The sequence below is a fragment of the Oncorhynchus tshawytscha genome, linkage group LG32, assembly GCF_018296145.1.
Source record: "Oncorhynchus tshawytscha isolate Ot180627B linkage group LG32, Otsh_v2.0, whole genome shotgun sequence".
NCBI classification, from domain to species: domain Eukaryota; kingdom Metazoa; phylum Chordata; class Actinopteri; order Salmoniformes; family Salmonidae; genus Oncorhynchus; species Oncorhynchus tshawytscha.
Genome location: NC_056460.1, coordinates 3,652,790 through 3,673,387, shown reverse-complemented (window position 1 = coordinate 3,673,387; position 20,598 = coordinate 3,652,790). Strand labels below are relative to the sequence as shown.

Below are 20,598 nucleotides of genomic sequence, written 5' to 3'. Positions count from 1 at the left end.
TATTTAGAATCTAATAGTGTTCCATTGCATCTTTTCCTCTATTTATAATCTAATAGTGTCCGTTCCATACTTTCCTCTATTTAGAATCTAATAGTGTTCCATTCCATTCCTTCATTTAAGCCACTGTAACAGTTGTGTTTAATCATGTTGACTGGCAAAGGAGACATTACAGCATGCCTGCCAACTGTTTATAAAGTCAAAAGCTTGATATGTCGAATGTAACCAGGTTTGTGCAGATTGCTTTCAGAGGTATGCTGTACCCAGAGTAATGGAGGACGCTATATGTTTTGTTGAGTGCCCAGAATTATTATAGATAATCAAGGAGCAGGTGGGGATTTGAACTTTTAGTCCGGTTTTATTGTACAATCTTTTCCCTAGAAGTAAATTGAATATTTTCCTTATTTCATCAAAAGTAGATCCATAAAATTGGCACACTTCCAGCAATTTGCATGGGTTTTTTGGCAGTGTTTTTTGTACCAGGAGACTAAACTTTCACAAAAGTGTGTTGGGCCGCATCAGGCGGAATCAGTTGCCGTAACAGGCAGTGAGACAGCCTGACAGGATGCTCTCAATTGTGCATCTGTAAAGGTTTGTGAGGGTTTTAGGTGCCAAGCCAAATTTCTTCAGCCTCCTGGGGTTGAAGAGTCGCTGTTGCGCCTTCTTCACCACGTTTCTGTGTGGGTGGACCATTTCAGTTTGTCAGTGATGTGTACGACGAGGAACTTTAAACTTGCAACCTCCTCCACTGCGTCCCATCGATGTAGGTAGGGGGGTGCATCCTCTGCTGTTTCCTGAAGTCCACGATCATCTCCTTTGTTTTGTTGACATTGGGCGAGAGGTTATTGTCCTTGCACCACACTCCCAGGGCCCTCACCTCCGCCCTGTGGGTTGTCTCATCATTGCTGGTAATCAGGCCTACTACTGTTGTGTCGTCTGCAAACTTGATGATTGAGGCGTGCGTGGCCACGCAGTCATGGGTGAACAGGAAGTACAGGAGGGGGCTGAGCACCCATCCTTGTGGGTATCAGTGACGTTGAGGTGTTTTTTCCTACCTTCACCACCTGGGGGTGGCCCGTCAGGAAGTTGGGCAGGGTTCAGACCCAGGGCCTCAAGCTTAATGAAGAGCTTGGAGGGTACTATGGTGTTGAATGCTGAGCTATAGTCAATGAACAGCATTCTTGCATAGGTATTCCTCTTGTCCAGATGGGATAGGGAGAGATTGAACATGTCCCTAATATGTCTCATAGCAAAGGGTCTGAATACTTATATAAATAAGGTATTTCTGTTTTTTTATTTGTAATACATTTCCAATAATTTCTAAAAACCTGCTTTTGCTTTGTCATTACGCAGTATTGTGTGTAGATTGATGAGGAACATGTTCTATTTAATCCATTTTAGAATAAGGCTGTAAGGTTACAAAATGTGGAAAAAGACAAGGGGTCTGAATACTTTCCGAATGCGCTGTAAACTAAAGTATTTTATTTATTTATTAAGTACATTTAAAATTAACTTTATCTGAAAATAAAATATTTCTCTCAACTGCGTTTCCCACTCCAGTCTGACCTAGACCTAGTTTGTTCATTATATACATCTACATGATGTATTGGTACACCATGTAGGAACGGTATAGACTGACAGTAGCTGGCTACTTATTTAGATTTAGTCTAACTTAGAGAAACTGCATTAAATGTGCTGTAGTAAACATTTTTTATTCGTACTAGTCAATCAACACTTGTCTTTGTATGTGTCGATATAATAGTATTATTGAATTAAATCCATTAAAAATGATCTTTGTCTGAAAATAAAATATGATCCTCAACTGCGTTTCCCCTCCAGTCAGCAGACGGCGATGTGCGTCTTTCAGGCGATGCTGCACCCCTACAGTTAAAGAAGCGGAGGTCTGCTGGACGGAGAAAAAGGGTGGGTATAATTTGTGGAATAAATTACTTAACAAAAATGTATTTAAACTACTCCACTACATTATGTTTATATCTGGGTTTGTTTTTGTATCTGTACTTTTACTCTTTTCGTTTCTTTACAACATTCAATTTTTGAAGAAAATTATATATGTTTTTACTCCATACAGTTTCCCTGGCACCCAAAAGTACTTTTGCATTTTGAATGCTAAGCCGGACAGGAAAATGATCCAATTCACACACTCATCCCTACTTTTTTATTAGACACTAATATATATGTCCAATAAACAGACGTTCAAAAGTCGGAATGTAAAGCAAAAACGACTGGAAAGTTATTCAAAAGCGGCTGTAGTGAATTAAGCATCTTGGGGTTACCTGAAATAGGTCAAAGTATATATTTTAAATGTTCTAATTTATTTCATCTTTATTTAACTAGGCAAGATGAACTTAACAACATCGACATAGACACAAGTTACCTGCTATATTTGGGGGAAAGGATTAACACAGAGAGAACTAGGCAAAATACAATGCATGCTTCTGTAATACGAGTAGGTATATACAGTATCATCGGTAACAATTGTGTACAAGCCACCTAGCTAATAAAATACTGGGACTTGCGGTCATTAGTTACATTTCAACCACAGCGATTCCCCAATTGAGGCGCAACAGAGTTCACCCGCAAATGCAGGAACACCGGAAATAATAACTAAACCAACGAATGAGAAATGGTGGAGGCTACCAGAACGAAGAGACATTTTTTCCGAATAAACGTGGTGAGTGAAAAACGTAATTACATAGCTCACTCCCTACCCGGTATTTCATTCTACTGTTATACGACTCTGTATGCGTTGTTTGTTGGCAACCTTGTTATTTACGAAGTTTTTGGAACGGATTCCTGTTGGAACGTTCCACAAATTATACCCACCCAATTAAATCCCTGAATTCTGATTGGCTGACAGCCATGGTATATCAGGCCGTATACCATGGGTATGACAAAACATGTATTTTTACTGTTCTAATTACATTGGTAACCAGATTATAATTGCAATAAGTCACCCCGGGTTTGTGATATATGGCCAATACACCACCGCTAAGTGCTGTATCCAGGCACTCTGCGTTGTGTTGTGCATAAGAACAGTCTTTAACCATGCTCTATTGGACATATACCACACTTCCTCGGGTCTTATTGCTTAACTGTAACATGTGTATAGCATCAGAGTCCCCCCCCCCTCCACACACCACAAAATCACAACTATATTGTCTCACAGAATGGCAAAATGAAACTTTTGACGTGTCTATTGTAGACCTTGCTTGGAGTGTGTATACCCGCAAAAAGCAGATTTCTAAATAATGTTGGAGAAATACATAAAATAAGAAGCATTATTGACATGAAATGGACACGTGTTTTGGGGAGACTGAACATATTAGCAAAAGGACAAGCGCTTTGGGGAGACTGAACATATTAGCAAAAGGACAAGCGTTTTGGGGAGACTGAACATATTAGCAAAAGTTTGTAAGTCTACAAAAAACATGGCCAAAATAGCCATTTGAAGGAAAGGCTGAACTAAAGAATTATCATTTAGAAAATATAGTAATTATTACTTTAGAGATGAAGTGGGACACCAACAAAACGTTATTAACATTGGATCAAATGCAGCCTATAACATTGACTGAAATAGTCATATATATTATTATAGAGCTCTGCTCAGCCTAAAACATGACAGAATATATTATTATAGACCTCTGCTCAGCCTAAAACATGACATTATCTATTATTTTAGAGCTCTGCTCAGCCTATAACATGACAGAATATATTATTATAGATCTCTGCTCAGCCTAAAACATGACATTATCTATTATTATAGCGCTCTGCTCAGTCTAAAATATGACATTATCAATTATTATAGAGCTCTGCTCAGCCTAAACATGACCTATAAACATGACAATCTCACCTTCACCAAGTTTTTGTTTAATGATGTAATGTTGTGGAGACTGACCTCAGGTTATTGAGGTATCTGGATTAAACCTCATAGGAAAACAGTTCTATTTTGTGGAGATTTCATTCAGGTCTCTCTTTAGTATTAAACCAATTACTCTGTCTTTGGCAGAAGAGAGACCAGACTCTCACTCTGACAGCAGAAAGAGTCCTTCAGAGGAACCAGACACAGAGATGCCCAAACCAGCGAGACAACACCACTGCTCTTACTGTGGAAATAGTTTTACCCGATTACTACATCTGAAAGCACATGAGATAATACATACAGGAGAAAAGCCCTTCCACTGTTCCCAGTGTGAAAAGAGGTTTAGGTGGTTAACGAGTCTGAAAAAGCATGAGAGGGGACACACACAAGAAAAGCTCTACCAATGCTCCTTGTGTGGAAAGAGTTTTACCAAGTTAGGGGGCCTGACAAACACAGGAGGGGATAAGACGTACCACTGATCCCTGTGTGGAAAAAGATTTAACCGGTTAAGGCATCTGAATAAGCATGAAAGAATACATACATAGGGGGAGAAGACATACCACTGCTCTCATTGTGGAAAGACATTTTCCCACTCAGAGGACCTGACATCACATGAGAGAATAGAGAGACTGTGTTCTGACTTGTGTTTTTGACTGAGAATTAGTGTTTTTGTTTGTCACATTAAATCATATTGTTTAAATGAAATCAGACATGAAAATCTGACCAAAACAACAGGCCTTTTTCTGTTTATTCATCTTGATCTAAAATCACATTAAATATTTTAACATGTGTATTTCGTTTTCATTATTATCTTTGATTGGTTGTTTACAAGTATAAACCCTCTGATGTAGTTCATAATATGATCTGGACATTGCTAAATGTAAATTATTATATAAGGAAGTAAGTAGCCTTGGCTTGTCTGAGCCAGAACGGCTCATAGTATCAGGAGCTGTTTCTGTAGTGTGAGGCAGCTTGATGTACAAGTACTTCCCCTGGACAGGACTCTAGCTCCACTACTATACTATGATGGTCTCCACACCTTGTTATTGTACTAGCTCCACTACTATACTATGATGGTCTCCACACCTTGTTATTGTACTAGCTCCACTACTATGCTATGATGGTCTCCACACCTTGTTATTGTACTAGCTCCACTACTAGTACCACTACTATACTACGATGGTCTCTACACCTTGTTATTGTACTAGCTGCACTAGTATACTATGATGGTCTCCACACCCTGTTATTGTACTAGCTCCACTACTAGTACCACTACTATACTATGATGGTCTCCACACCTTGTTATTGTACTAGCTCCACTACTATACTGTGATGGTCTCCACACCTTGTTATTGTACTAGCTCCACTACTATACTATGATGGTCTCCACACCTTGTTATTGTACTAGCTACACTACTACATGATGATGGTCTCCACACCTTGTTATTGTACTGGCTCCACTACTATACTATGATGGTCTCCACACCTTGTTATTGTCCTGGCTCCACTACTATACTATGATGGTCTCCACAACTTATTGTACTAGCTCCACTACTATACTATGATGGTCTCCACACCTTGTTATTGTCCTGGCTCCACTACTATATACTATGATGGTCTCCACACCTTGTTATAGTCCGAGTTCCACTACTATACTGTGATGGTCTCCACACCTTGTTATTGTACTAGCTCCACTACTATACTATGATGGTCTCCACATCGTGTTATTGTCCTAGCTCCACTACTATACTATGATGGTCTCCACACCGTGTTATTGTACTAGCTCCACTACTATACTGTGATGGTCTCCACAACTTATTGTACTAGCTCCGCTACTATACTATGATGGTCACCACACCTTGTAATCAAATGTATCTTTATAAAGCCCTTTTTACATCAGCCGATGTCACAAAGTGATATACAGAATCTCAGCCTAAAACCCCAAACAGCAATGCAGATGTAGAAGCACGGTGGCTCCTCAATTAAGGTTCCACCAGCCACCTATAGTTAAGAGGTAGTTCTGTAGTTGTATACAGTCAGACTTTATACAACTACAGGGTTCATGTAGATTGTTGGTAGAGGGGTCATTCTGTAGTATCTAGTCAGACTGGAAGGGTTCATGCAGATTGTTGGTAGAGAGGTAGTTCTGTAGTATCTAGCCAGACTAGAAGGGTTCATGTTGGTTTGATGGAGGCAGTTATGGACCATTTCAGAGACAGATGTTGGGGTTATCAATGAGAATGTGGTGAAACTGCAGCTGGGAAGCTCAGTATGAAGCAGGGGGGCAGGTCTGAATCAAGGGGTAGATTGTACAGTGATGTAAATGCTCTTTATTTCAGATTTGGGGATTTGAAAAATGCATGAAAAATGGTACTTTATTCAATGGAGTGGGTAAAGGAGGAGTTAGCGAGTGGTTGAACTAATTTCTTTAATGCAGAAAATATAATTATGGGGTTCCGGTCACCATTTGCAATGAGATTGGTAAAGTATAACTTGTGTTCAGTGCCTCTTTGTATGCAGTCTGTTGATATACCAGGGCCTGGGGATGCAGTTAGCTTTGTTTTCCTCTAGCTATTCTGAAAGTCTCCAACTTTCATAGAACGTAGATCAATGTTAAACTAGGCTGCAGAGCGTTTGTTTGACTGAATGTATATGACATTGCCTTAAATGCAGCGTTAGATGTAAAGTTTAAATTCTCATTTATTACACATCTTCACTAAGCAATGCTTTCCTTTGGACGTATCAATATAATATTATTATTTAATTAATTACATTTTAATAACACCCTTTTTTGTCAGGAAATAAAATAAACATTTCCTTATACCGCGTTACCCACTCCAGTCAGCTGATGACGACGCTGCCAGTGTGACGTATAATCTAGTGGACGGGACACTTCAACAACAAAAGCGAGTCAGTCACTTCAGTAGCTTACTAGGCGACATAGCCTAAACATTCAAGCTTTTTAGACTGTTTATTTGCATATTTGCCTATGTTTTTTAAACATACTTCTGTTTTATAGCTATTTGCCCCATTTATTTTCATATTTATGCTGTTAGTTAGGCAGATGTTTTACATTTGCATAGAGCTAGGCTAGTCGCTAATGCTAGCTAGCTAACATCCCCGACCATGAGCTCCCTAAACTTCTCCCCTCCTATTAAAGAAGAAGAGGTCTGCTGGACCGAGAAAGAAGCTCTGGGGCTGAACATTGTCGTGAAAGAGGAGAAGGAAGAGGAGGTTGTCACAGTAAAACAAGAGGTAGAGGGTGAGGCTTTTACAGTGAAAGAAGAGGAAGACTCGTTCAGAGTGAAAGAGGAGGAGGATGTTACAGTAAAAGAAGAGGCGGATGCCATTTTTGGAGTGAAGGAGGGAGAGATAACTGTCACATTGAAGGAGGAGAAGGAAGAAGAACATGAGCAGGAGGAGGAGACGGGCGATCTGATTAACACCAGTAAGTACTGTCTTAAAAAGAGGAGCACAAACTATTGTTGAACTGATGGGTGGTTTTAAAGCAGCATTCTACTGAATGTTTGTGCTTGAATATGTTATTATTTAATGTAGGAATTGATAACTTGATAGAGGAATTATAAATTCCTGTGTGTTTTGCAGCCAAAACCAAATTCACACTCTTATCTATTTCATGATAAGTTGTAAGTGTATCATTTGCATGAATTAGCAAGAGACCAGTCTTAAAAACAAGTTCAGCATTTATTCTTGATGAGTACTGACCCAAAATACAAAGAACATTACATTTTAAAGAGAGAACATAAAATGACGTCATCAGTTTCACACTCTCTCCCATCCTCACAATAGCGTAGTATTCAGGTCTGGAGATCTTCTACTCCCCTCATAAAACTACATTCCAACCTGTCTAAAAGATATACTTTTCTCCACTAATGGAACACAACCCAAACATTCTTATCTGTCTGAAAAGCTATCTCTCCCCCTTAAACTTCCCGCGAGGTACAGACAATTAATTTGTTTTAATAGTATTAGAATAAATGGTTCTAATTAAAAATGTATACATAATTAATCATTTCAACTATAATTTCCTCTAACAATCCTCCCTTTGATCAAATATTATACATTCAAATTTACAAAATAAAAATATTAACCTACTCATACTAACCTTATTATAAAGGTTTATCAGATTATCATATGAATAGACACATAACCAACATTATTATGAATGTTTATCCGACTCTTCACCCATCATTAATCAAATCTAACCTTAACTCCAACTGTTTTTAAAACCTGCATCAGAATCATAATTCTTCTTTCAGGATTTTCGTTACAATCTTTATTAAAAAACAGTTTAATCATTGAAACAAATTACAATCTAATTCCCCTTCATCTCAACACTAGTCTCATCAAACATAAATTCCCCACAAATGAAAAGATCCAGATTCGTCCACTTCCTCTGTAGACATGCCTTCAGTCCTCCACGGGTCAGAACCTGGAATCGGCCCACACCGCACCATCTATTGTCATAGATTACTCCAGAGTCCTGGAAATAAGGCCTCATACACAGGGAATTAGACAACCACCCCCCTAAAACTAAAACAGTCACACAGGTGAATGTAGCCCACAGTGATCATAACATTTTTCCATTTTCCAAACGTACTATCAAAACCCAATCAGTCAGAGAAGTATCCACCCCAGAGTTTCTGCCAACCCGTGAACTAGGGTGTGTAAACCAGACAAGGCCTTGGTCACTGATCCATCCCAACTGTATATCCCAGAGTCAAACTACCTATACACCCCCACCGTCTTCAGCCAGCAAACATCCAAGACTATTCTATTCTGCCTAGTCATTCATTACATCTCTAAAATAATTGGTGAAGCGCTGTGGATTTTTAATAGATATAATCGATCCAATCCACATTCTCATTGAGAGTGGACCACCAAAAAATACCTGTCTCTAATCCTGCCAGGATCTAATTTGTAGCTTTGATCTCATCTGCCACCCTTGGATCCACAATGTTATTAATACAAACCCTATCATCAAAAGACCCAGTCGGAGTAATTATTTTCTCCCGTTTAGTCAACACAATGAGTGTAAAAGGCATTCTCAAAATGTACCAGTACACATACCTCTGTTCAATTAGCCAGTAATACTCGGCCATCATGTCATTCTCCCACACATTCAACAGATGTGAGCCCTGAGCCTCCTTATCTTACTGAAATCCCCAGATCTCAACCAGTCAGCCAAATCACTCATCACCCCATCAGTAGTAATATTCTCTGTCCCATAAGCACCGGGCCAGACAATATCAATCTCCTCTTGTCACTGTGAAGAGAGGAAGCCTAGATTTCAGAGGAACATGTGGATATTAATAGTGCAAATCCACACAACTGTTGTTATCTGGCTTTCCTGCTTTCATGAATAGCTTTACTATACAGGCTGTTCCCTTAGGTGAATAATTCCATTTCTGAACTATCCACACCGGCTCTTGGCTCTGGACAACTCCACCTTCAGTATCTGCTTTGTATTCAGCTGCCTATAGAGCAACCAGCTGCTCTAACTTTTTCTACCTGGAATGCACTAGGTTATCAACTGAAACCCTTACTTTCACTAAACTCCATCTCCTTCCATGCTGGGTATGTAGATTTATGTAGCCTTCTCACATGATGTGAGCTATAACTTGTTTCCATGAACTACAGAGATGTGCATATATGTCTTCCATCATAGCTACTCTTAGTCCTGAACTGCCAAGGAGTCAGACACCCCTTGGTTTACATAGAACTCCACTGAGACATCCCTCCCTATCCTACTCTCACTTCCTGTTTATCCAGATCAAGTGATCTCTTATGCTTGGTTAATACTAATTTCTCGTTTAATTATGTCAATATTACCCTCTAGCCTTCTCGGGTTCATGTTGTAGGAATAAGATCTCCAACCATACAGTTTAGGATGAACAGCTCACCTATAAAGCCCCACCCTCTTCCAGAAAACACATCATTAGCAAGAGTCAGACACATTTTCACTTCTATGAACAAGAACAGTGAGGAAAGGACAGGTAAGGTATTCTTCATTCGAGAGATGGCCCCCAGAATTCTGTTAATTCCAGTTCTCCTCTTGAACTCTGTTATTGTTCGACAGTGTTAATGTGCCTTACCCTCCCGCAGTGCGATATGAATCCGGGTAGCTCTTTCAGCTAGCTGTCACCAGGAGTCCTTGGTATGGTCCCCCCAACAAGCCTATGGGACTGGATTGAGTGACTTCACCTGTAGTTCACCTGTAGTGCATAAAATCTTGGACATACAGGTTTGTTTAACAAACAGTATCTCATTTATTCTGTTTATTAGCTAACAAAAAAAAAAAATTATTAGTTAATTATCCCGTAGGTCACATCCTATTCTAGAACACTATTTACCCATCCCCCCTTTGTTACCTGGCTCTGCCCAGGTAACAACCTTGCCTTATTCTTAAACAATGACTTAGGTAAGATTTAGTGAATTATCCTTATGTCTGACATTATCATTTAGGAGCGCCCCTTTCATTTTCCACATGTCCAATTCTCGCTTTTGTCTCCACTCAGTAACTATTATCTACACATTATGTTATCTTTGCTCGTCCTGGCTCCCCTTCTAAACTTCTGCTCTCCAACCTTCAAGGTCTCTGCAGTGCGGGGGGGGGCTCTTCTGTCTGCCTTTTCCCCCTATCTGTCTGTAGCTCTGTTTCTCATGTTTCCAAATTTGAACTACATGTCTCACTGTTTGGCTTTATCTAAAATCATTGATTTTTAGAAAAAACATGTCTATGAGCGGCATTTCTCTAAAGTCCTTACATTTCCTTAATCAATCTATCTTAATCCTAACAATAATCCTAAATCATCACAGATGTCCTATATTCCTGTTAAATGTAATACTATTTAAAAACTTATAATAATCAATCAAGGTCTAATAAATGCTAACCATATTAAAAATCCTTCCTACACTAACATGAATTTAATATGTGTTGCAAAGTGTGGAATAAAACTTTGGTCATGGAAAACAGAGTAAAGCAGAGCAAAGCATTATTATAAACCATCTGGTCCTCTCAGCTACTCCTATCCTGCACCAGGTGGGCACCATGCCACCCTTCACAACAGGGAGAACAAACATACATGGGTCATACTCAGTCAGTCTCATCCTCCCCTGAAAGCATGCTTCAGTATCAGCATCTCCAACTGGAGCATCAAGCAAAGGCATCATGCCTGAAGCCTTCACCACATCTGTAACAGACTTCTTAAAACACGGTATGATGCAAGCAGCACAACACATCAATAACAAAAAAAACAAGAATTAGGGTCAGAAATCCAGTAACCACCATACCAGTGTACTTACCAAACCAGGCTCCCAACCAAGAGAACAGTCCAGACTCCTCCACCCCCGCCATGGTCCTCATCTCAGCAGATAGTGCATCAAGCCCATTAAGGGCCTTAGATATACTACCATCTGGACTGGTGTTATTAGGAATATACGTGCAAACATTGTTCACCGAACATCTTGCAGACGCCCCCCCTGACTGGCAAGAAGCATATCCAAAGCAAGTCTATTCTGTATAAGACAGCCACAAATTGTCCCTACCATCAAAACCAGTCTCAGTGCCTAATTGATCAATAGCTGAATAGTCTAACATTAATTACCTGAATGGGATTTTTAACACAGTGGTGGCAGGTTCGGTCCAGGGGTGGTAGAGGAGTGTGTCTGGCCCTGGTTCGTCTGGGACCTCTGGTTTTGGCAGTACCTTAATAGAAAACACACCCATCGTGTCTGTCCCGGTCCTTTGTAGTCCGAGGGTGTAGTGCCTGCATCAGAGAGCCTAATAGTTTTGATAGTTAGTAGGATTTCATCACCTTTACAAAGTTCAACAGTGCTCCCAGGTTTCCCCCATATCATGGAAAACCTATCCACCTTTGTGGGATCCCCTATGCTATAAGGATACTCTCTTCTCCAATCCCAGAACTGTCCCAAGTTGGTTATCATGTAATCCCCATACAGACACCCTCCCCCATTACACAGGTAATGTCACCCGTCTTTTGGCACTCCTGTACACAGGTGTTAAAACCAAACAAAAATATCTCAATTTCTTCCCTGCCCTGTTGGCTCAAAATATGTTATCTTCCCCTATTTATTCTCAATGATAAATATGACTTTCTCTCTGTTACAATACCAAATCACTAATAGTCCATTCAAAAGACTTCACAGCTAATGTTGTAAAACAGAATCCTGAACCACTTTCTCATTTGCGGTTCAAAACAGTAATTCTAACCCCTCAACCAAAACTGCTTCATTTCTCATGAATTTACCTTAAAACTAGTAACTCAATATGACCACATTCATTTGTATAATGACTCTCCCCTGAGGCTGATCAGACCTCAGAAGACAGTCACGATAAGGTCAAAAGGTCATACCATATTAGACATAAAGAACCCTTTATCCTTAAAATAGAAATAGTCACCTGTGTAATTAAAACCCATAAAATAAAAACTCATAAGGTTCCATATGTGAGTGTGCCTCTTTAAAATACCTTTGCACTAAAACAAATAGTTCTAACAATTGTTTTATGTGTATATATTTGCGGACCTTTTTCAATTTGGTCGTTCATGGCTGCTCTCTCCCACAGGTTATAATCCCAGGAAACATCTGAAATTGAGACACTTTTTAAACATAAATTTTCCCAGAAAAACACCACTCCTAACTAGCATTCACTATGCTAATTCCGATTCAGAAACTCAAAGGTGAACTATAAACTAAACCTAATGATGATTCCCCTTTAACTCAAATCATTAATCATAAGTTTTAAACACTGTCAATGTATATATTTACTTAAATGAACATGTTACCCTTAGATACAATTAACCCGATACATTTCTCAGTGTAAGAAATCCGTAATTTAATCCCCGATATTTAATAAATATGCATTCGCTTTCTCCCATGGCTACTTTAATTGACTTATTTTAGATAACTTCCATCCGTCCCGGAGTAAAGAACCTACTTAAACACGCCAGAACACAATGTTTAACTAAGTTAAATCAAACCCTAGAATTGACCATAACCAGTAAACAAATAAACAAAACACTTTTACCAGCAAAAAACAAACTATACGGAAACTCACTACTATAATGCTTCAGATGGCAAACTTACTCAGAGACTCACGTTTACATCTGTTAGTTCCTCAAGAAAAAAAACACTTGCCCCTGTTACGGATGTCTACGTATCAGGGGAAAAGCTCGAATAACCAAATTCAACCTAGCTAATTTCCCGAAACATATGCCGTTATGTTTTTCTATAGAGATTGCTTTTCAACTTTAAATACCCTAACATGGTTAATTTATATCAACTTCTGAAAAGTTACTCGAAACCTCGATACCCACACTAACAGACATACAATTTGCTCCGTTATCCCCAGTCCCTGGCGACAAAAGTGCCTCGCTAGTGATGTCATCATCAAGCGCTCAACCTGCCAATTCGTAGCGACTTGAAATGAATTGTAAATAATTGTTGTTCGATTAACCAAACCTAATTTATCACATCTGTTCAAATCCTGAATTATAATTTACCACCCCCTATGTGAGTGTACACCTTTAAAATACCTTGTCACTGGGAACAGGGAAATCCCCTTAACCCAAACTTTTACTACTACAACGACACCCAATAATTCTGATAATCCCTTCACATCGTTTGTTTTAAATCTATTGATGTATCATGTAACTTATTGTTATTTTTTTCTTCAAATTGTCGTCCCACAATAATTTTCCCACTGTCATACACTCAAACCACTGTGATAACCGTGCACTGTCCCTTTAAGATAAGACATTTTATTTGTTCCCCGCAATGAGAACGGAAAACAGATCATTTTTAGAATACGTTACTTTTTGTTCAAATTCACTGGCGTTACCCTAACCAGAAATCAATACTCGGAAAAACAATCACAACTTTTTACGATTAAACTATTCTTACCTAATTTATAGTCCAAAGCGTTGCACTATATAGCCCATTTAGTGCTTGGCACTTCCGTTGCAATCTGTGGCATCTTTACGATACTTCTCCTTTTTTAAATGAAATGTATCTGGAACTTCTGGCCGCTTTTGAAAAGTAACTCTAAGCTATAATGCACACATTTTTCCTCTAAATGCCACAACCCCTTTTCTCGGTTTAAATTTGAGTAAACGATGTTGTTAAACGTGCAACGTCATCACACATCTGCCTGCCTCTGTAAAATATATATATTCCCTATTCCGATTGCGTTCAGTTTTAAATTCTAATCATCAAAGTAACCCCAACCCAACTTCTGAGCTTACCATACTCTAACATTTAAACGTACCATGTTTTGTGCTAAATTTATCATATGTCAGTCGATTCATAAATAGCTATAACGTCAGGATAGCCCGAAATTGTATCGTATCTCTCCGTTATTCCCTACATTTAACTTTAGGTAACTTTCTCTTCTATGATACATTTATTTAAATACGACTCCCATCTCAATACATTATTCCACCAGATCATTTTGGGCAAAATAGGGTATTACATCGAAATTGTCTCGCCATTATTTTTAATGACTTCTTTTTTCAATTCTGTCTAGAACACATAATAAACGTTCAGTTATATTTAGACAAACACTGGCAAAACATGCAAATGGGTGAATTTCACTCTAAATCAGTCTTAGTTAACCGCCTCGGCTGGGAACCGAACCGTGGATTGTCGTTGGTGAGACTGCTCACCACTATCCTACTAGCGCAATGGAATTGACTGAGACTCTCCGCAAATATACCCATTTTTACAGTTATCTGTATTTGTTACTCCGACATCTAGACAACAGAAAATAGCCCCAATTTAGACGCCCAACGTTTTCCCTCAGTTTAGGATTCTCATTAATCTCGCTCCCTTTGTATCTGTTTTATAAGGGATTCTAACTTTTCGACATCTAGGCGTCCGTCAAAACCATTCCTTTTTTTTCCATTTAGGACAGAAATCTACGTTCCTTCGATCTTTTTGTTTCATATAACGGTAATCTTCCGTCTCTTCAGAAAGCAGTTTAGAAGGGTTTACTACCCATTATAATAAATTCCTGCCCCTCCTAATAATTCCAATCTTCAACCCTTAATGTTAATTTCTCTTTATTCGAATCCTTATCTACTTACGCCTAGTAATTCCAATATTTAACACCTTAATGGTTCAAATCAAATCAAATCAAATTTTATTTGTCACATACACATGGTTAGCAGATGTTAATGCGAGTGTAGCGAAATGCTTGTGCTTCTAGTTCCGACAATGCAGTAATAACGAACAAGTAATCAAACTAACAATTCCCCCAAAAAACTACTGTCTTATACACAGTGTAAGGGGATAAAGAATATGTACATAAGGATATATGAATGAGTGATGGTACAGAGCAGCATAGGCAAGATACAGTAGATGATATCGAGTACAGTATATACATATGAGATGAGTATGTAAACCAAGTGGCATAGTTAAAGTGGCTAGTGATACATGTATTACATAAGGATGCAGTCGATGATATAGAGTACAGTATCTACGTATGCATATGAGATGAATAATGTAGGGTAAGTAACATTATATAAGGTAGCATTGTTTAAAGTGGCTAGTGATATATTTACATCATTTCCCATCAATTCCCATTATTAAAGTGGCTGGAGTAGAGTCAGTGTCATTGACAGTGTGTTGGCAGTAGCCACTCAATGTTAGTGGTGGCTGTTTAACAGTCTGATGGCCTTGAGATAGAAGCTGTTTTTCAGTCTCTCGGTCCCAGCTTTGATGCACCTGTACTGACCTCGCCTTCTGGATGACAGCGGGGTGAACAGGCAGTGGCTCGGGTGGTTGATGTCCTTCATGATCTTTATGGCCTTCCTGTAGCATCGGGTGGTGTAGGTGTCCTGGAGGGCAGGTAGTTTGCCCCCGGTGATGCGTTGTGCAGACCTCACTACCCTCTGGAGAGCCTTACGGTTGAGGGCGGTGCAGTTGCCATACCAGGCGGTGATACAGCCCGCCAGGATGCTCTCGATTGTGCATCTGTAGAAGTTTGTGAGTGCTTTTGGTGACAAGCCGAATTTCTTCAGCCTCCTGAGGTTGAAGAGGCGCTGCTGCGCCTTCCTCACGATGCTGTCTGTGTGAGTGGACCAATTCAGTTTGTCTGTGATGTGTATGCTGAGGAACTTAAAACTTGCTACCCTCTCCACTACTGTTCCATCGATGTGGATGGGGGGGTGTTCCCTCTGCTGTTTCCTGAAGTCCACAATCATCTCCTTAGTTTTGTTGACGTTGAGTGTGAGGTTATTTTCCTGACACCACACTCCGAGGGCCCTCACCTCCTCCCTGTAGGCCATCTCGTCGTTGTTGGTAATCAAGCCTACCACTGTTGTGTCGTCCGCAAACTTGATGATTGAGTTGGAGGCGTGCATGGCCACGCATTACTGTTCCTTTAGGACTTTTGCTAAGATTGTCGCTCCAAATCAGCCTACTTGTAGGGTTGACCGAAGTCAAATAGACCGAGTCTCAAGAGTCTCCGTCCACTCGTCGTTCAATCTGATACTAGTTTTCACCCGTATACAGCTATCACTGTAGGAATATACAGTAATCACTGTTCCTATAGGACTTTGAACTAAAATATCGCCCCAAATATAGCTTAATCTGTAGAGTTGATTGAAAATGACCAACGGAAAAGCAACTCAATTGTTCCCCATAATCTAAATAAAGACCACCAACCTGCAGTGTCTATTACCAAGATCTATATATCTATGGGGTCACTTGCTCTGTCTTTCCGCTGGATACATTGTTCAATCTGACATTTAACTCACCCGTATACAGTAATCACTGTTCCTATAGGTCTTTTGACTTAAACTATGTCGCTCCAAACATAGCCTACTTGTAAAGTTGACCGAAAACAAATGGACCGAGGCCAGTCCCAAAACCAACCCTGCAGTGTCTATTCTTGAAAGCTGATGGCATAAAATCACCTGTTCCGTTTCTTCCCACGGAACCTCAACCACACGATCACTTTTCACTATCAAGAACACTGACTACTAAAAACCGGGAAAGACCCCCCCTCCATTCATCGCTCGATCTGCCACTAGTTTTCACCCGTATACAGTGATCACTGTAGGACTATACAGTAATCCCTGTTCCTATAGGACTTTGAACTACAATGTCGCTCCAAGCATAGCCTATTTGTAGAGTTGACTTTCAAACTGAGAACAACTTAAATCCACTCTATGATAATTTAAATCATTCCCCCTTAATCAAGAATAAAAATTACTGACCTTATCGCCGACTGGGAAAGCAATGTTCGTTGTATCTAGTCACTCTCTCTGTCCTCTGTGATAATACGCAGGCCTGTTTCAATTTTAACCTCAATTCAGAGGTCAGGTCTTTAGTAAAACGAGTCAAAAACTCGTCCGTGCACGATTTTCCAGCGTACTACCTCCAGGCACAGGGAGAGGTATTTAGATCCGGCACTTCGAAGGACCAAATTGATAGAGGAATTATAAATTCCTGTGTGTTTTGCAGCCAAAACCAAATTCACACTCTTATCTATTTCATGATAAGTTGTAAGTTTATCATTTGCATGAATTAGCAAGAGACCAGTCTTAAAAACAAGTTCAGCATTTATTCTTGATGAGTACTGACCCAAAATACAAAGAACATTACATTTTAAAGAGAGAACATAAAATGACATCATCAGTTTCACACTCTCTCCCATCCTCACAATAGCTTAGTATTCAGGTCTGGAGATCTTCTACTCCCCTCATAAAACTACATTCCAACCTGTCTAAAAGATATACTTTTCTCCACTAATGGAACACAACCCAAACATTCTTATCTGTCTGAAAAGCTATCTCTCCCCCTTAAACTTCCCGCGAGGTACAGACAATTAATTTGTTTTAATAGTATTAGAATACATGGTTCTAATTAAAAATGTATACATAATTAATCATTTCAACTATAATTTCCTCTAACATAACTACACTGTAAGATGTGTATACCACCAAAGAGCGGGTCATCAACAAAACCTTAACAATGGATTAGCTAATTCACAACTTTAATGTCACTCAGAATTGACAAACAAGATATAAATGACATGCGATGTGTGTTGCTATAGTAACCCGTGTGGGGTGATGTATGTTGCTATAGTAACCTGTGGGAGGAGTGAACACCCAGACAGTGGACATCTTTGAAACAAAACCAGGAAGCTACTTCATCATTACCCAGAAAGGATTTGATGTTGAGATTTTTTTTAAACGGCTGCATTGGCCCTTTAATGTAAGACACACACGGCTTCTAATGTGTTTTATTTATCCAACATAACTACCTTACAATGATAGCTTTAAATTAAAATAGTCAATAAGAAACAAAAATAATATTAACTACATACACCCTTCTAGCTAGCTGACCACTGATTTTTATATATATATATATATATATTTTTAAATTTTACCTTTATTTTAATAGGCAAGTCAGTTAAGAACAAATTCTTATTTTCAATGACGGCCTAGGAACAGTGGGTTAACTGCCTGTTCAGGGGCAGAACGACAGATTTGTACCTTGTCAGCTCGGGGATTTGAACTTGCAACCTTCCAGTAACTAGTCCAACGCTCTAACCACTAGGCTACCCTGCAATTCATGTAAGTTAAGTTAGGTTTTAGTTAAGTTGGTTATGAGAGATTTCAAAAAAGTAATATGTACACATTTTGTGCTACATTCTGTATATTGTAAAATTTGACTGTGACACATTTAATATACAACTTTTAACCTCTGAAATATAGCTAATGGGTTTGCTAATGTTGCTAGTTTAAATTAGTTGCTAAATGTTGATATAACTGTTTAGTAACCAAAAAGGAAAGAAATTGTAAGTGTTAGATAATACATATCACGAAAACAGCTGAATGTTGTCAAGCTACAGATAGATAATAGAGCTCAGTCTATTAACATGACATTATCTATTATTATAGAGCTCTGCTCAGTCTATAAGCATGACATTATCTATTATTATAGAGCTCTGTTCAGTCTATAAACATGACATGATCTATTATTGAGATTTGCTCAGCCTATAAATATGACATCATCTAGTATTATAGAGGTCTGTTCAGCTTATAAACATGACATTATCTAGTATTATAGAGCTCTTATTATGACATCAAGACATTCCCTGAGAAATTACATTTGGAGCTCTTACATAATTTGTTTTTAAATCTCACTGTCACAAAGTTTATTTTTAATGATGTAATGTTGTGAAAACTGACCTCAGGTTACTGAGGGATCTAGTCTAGATTAAACCTCATAGGAAGACAATTTTATTTAATGCAGGTGTCATTCAGGTCTCTCTGTTTAACTAAAGAATCTGTTTGTCTTTGGCAGGAGAGAGACCAGACTCTGACAGCGGGAAGAGTTCCTCAGAGGAAACAGACCCGGAGACGCCTAACCAACACCACTGCTCCCACTGTGGAAAGAGTTTTAGGTGGTTAGGGAGCCTGAAAATGCATGAGAGAATACATACAGGAGAAAAGCCCTACCACTGTTCCCACTGTGGAAAGAATTTTACTCAGTTAGGGGCCCTGGTTGGGCATGAGAGAACACACACAGGAGAGAAGCCTTATCACTGCTCCCACTGTGGAAAGAGTTTTAGGTGGTTATGGGTCCTGAAAAAGCATGAGAGAATACACACTGGAGAGAAGCCTTATCACTGTTCTCACTGTGGAAAAAGTTTTAGGTGGTTAGTGAGCCTGAAAACGCATGAGAGAATACACACAGGAGAAAAGCCTTTTCAATGTTCCCAGTGTGAAAAGAGTTTTAGGTGGTCAGGGAGTTTGAAAAAGCATGAGAGAAAACACACTGGAGAAAAGCCTTTCCAACATACTAATACACAGGAGGAGAAGACATACCACTGCTCTCATTGTGAAAAGACATTTTCCCAGTCAGAGGATCTGAAATCACACGAGAGAATAGAGAGGCTGTGTTCTGACTTATGTTTTTGACTGAGAATTTGTCCACGGCCAATATTCACAGGGCCAGGGACACCTGGGAAAAAAATCAGCAGCGGACATTTCTGAACGTTTATCCAACAGACCTGTACATCCATGAATGGATCTCTATAATGTGTAACTATTTCTGATCTATGTATTGTTTAATTGTACTATGTTCGGTTTATTTATCTGTGGTTTTATTTCAACATATTCTACTGATGCTATTAGATTGCTGGGGGGGGGGTTATATATACAGTGCCTTCAGAAAGTATTCACGCCCCTTGACCTGCCCCACATTTTGTTGTGTTACAGCCTGAATTTAAATTAGATTCAATACCCCATAATGTCAAAGTGGAATTACGTTTTTGGAAATGTTTACAAATGTAATTAAAAGCCTAATTAAGTTCAGGAGTAAAGATTTTGCTTGATAAGTTGCATGGATTCACTCTGTGTGCAATAATAGTGTTTAATATGATTTCTGAATGCATACCTCATCTCTGTACCCCATACATACAATTATCTGTAATGCCCCTCAATCGAGCAGTGAATTTCAAACACAGATTCAACCACTAAGACCATGGAGGTTTTTCAACGCCTCGCAAAGTAGGGCACCAATTGGTAGATAGGAAGAAAGAGAAAAAAAAAGCAGACATTGAACATCCCTTTGAGCATTGTGGAGTTATTAATTACACTTTAGATGGTGTATCAATACACCCAGTCACTACAAAGATACAGGCGTCCTTCCTAACTCAGTTTCTG

The 20,598-nt window shown here is 39.1% G+C and overlaps 1 protein-coding gene across 1 annotated transcript; it reads left to right on the top strand.

The window, feature by feature from the left end:
• Positions 1–7,003: 7,003 nt before the first annotated feature.
• Positions 7,004–20,169, top strand: LOC121841560 (zinc finger protein 271-like). The gene is made up of 3 exons (XM_042310649.1): positions 7,004–7,087; positions 7,241–7,325; positions 19,235–20,169. Exons 1-3 carry the CDS (start codon positions 7,004–7,006, stop codon positions 19,849–19,851), a joined length of 786 nt encoding a protein of 261 aa, XP_042166583.1. The 3' UTR covers positions 19,852–20,169.
• The last annotated feature ends 429 nt before the right edge of the window (positions 20,170–20,598 follow it).